This window comes from Sinocyclocheilus anshuiensis, unplaced genomic scaffold, assembly GCF_001515605.1.
Source record: "Sinocyclocheilus anshuiensis isolate Anshui unplaced genomic scaffold, SAMN03320099.WGS_v1.1 scaffold3169, whole genome shotgun sequence".
In the NCBI taxonomy this organism is placed as follows: Eukaryota; Metazoa; Chordata; class Actinopteri; order Cypriniformes; family Cyprinidae; genus Sinocyclocheilus; species Sinocyclocheilus anshuiensis.
In genome coordinates this window covers 23,112-24,257 of record NW_015554242.1, presented here as the reverse complement: position 1 = coordinate 24,257, position 1,146 = coordinate 23,112, and the positions used below count along the sequence as shown (strand labels likewise).

Here is a 1,146-nt window from a genome sequence, read left to right as displayed (position 1 = left end):
TTTATATATATATACAGTATATATATATATATATATATAGAGAGAGAGAGAGAGAGAGAGAGAGAGAGATAGATAGCATTACAATATAACATTTCTGTAATCTATATAACTTCAAAGCTGAATTTTCAGCATCATTACTCCAGTCTTCAGTGTCACATCCTTCAGAAATCATTCTAATATGCTGATGTGCTGCTCAAGAAACATTTTTTAATTATTCATGGATACATCTCACTTTTTTTTATTTACCTTTATGACTGGTTTTGTGGTCCAGGGTCACATATCAAATTTTACTCCAGTGTGAATCCTCTCATGTATTTTTAGGTGTTCTGACCGTCTGAATCTCTTCTCACAGTGTGAACACTTGTACGGTTTCTCTCCAGTGTGGATCCTCTCATGTATTTTCAGATGTGATACCTGAATGAATCTCTTGTCACAGTGTGGACACTTGTAAGGTTTCTCTCCAGTGTGAATCCTCTCATGTGTTTTCAGGCTTCCTGACTGACTGAATCTCTTGTCACAGTGTGAACACTTGTAAAGTTTTTCTCCAGTGTGGATCCTCTGGTGCTGTTTTAAACAGTTTGCTGAAATAAAAGTCTTTTCACACTCAAAGCACATGTACTCTCTCACAGCAGTGTGTATTTTCTGATGTATTTCCAATATTGTAAACATGAAAAGCCCTTTCCACACAAATAACATGAATGTGTTGTATGAACCGTCAGGTATTTCTTAAGGACTGAAGCCCACAAAAATGTTTTGCCGCATTGATCGCATGTGTAATGTTTCTCTCCAGTGTGGATGTTCATGTGATCCTTAAGATTTGCTGATTGTGTGAAACTCTTCCCACATTGATCACAAGTGAATGGTTTCTCTCCAGTATGAACTCTCATATGCCCTGTAAGGTGTCCTTTTCGTGCGAAACTTTTCCCGCACTGATCACATGTATAAAGTTTCTCTCCAGTGTGGATCCTCATATGCTCTGTAAGATGTCCTTTTAGTGTGAAACTCTTCCCGCATTGTTCACAAGTGTATGGTTTCTCTCCAGTATGAACTCTCATATGTCCTGTAAGGTGTCCTTTTCGTGTGAAACTCTTCCCGCACTGATCACATGTGTACGGTTTCTCTCCAGTGTGGATCCTCTCGTGTGTT

General features: G+C 38.5%; 1 protein-coding gene across 1 annotated transcript in view; it reads right to left on the bottom strand.

The window, feature by feature from the left end:
• Window positions 1-1,140, bottom strand: part of LOC107671233 (zinc finger protein 93-like) — a 63,188-nt gene extending 62,048 nt beyond the window's left edge. Inside the window, exons 1-2 of the mRNA XM_016464135.1 lie at window positions 807-1,140; window positions 341-648 (exon numbers count right to left, since the gene is read on the bottom strand). Of these exons, the coding sequence (XP_016319621.1) occupies window positions 341-648; window positions 807-1,055 (557 nt within the window). The 5' untranslated portion in view covers window positions 1,056-1,140. The remainder of the gene's footprint in view (window positions 1-340; window positions 649-806) is intronic.
• Window positions 1,141-1,146: the final 6 nt, after the last annotated feature.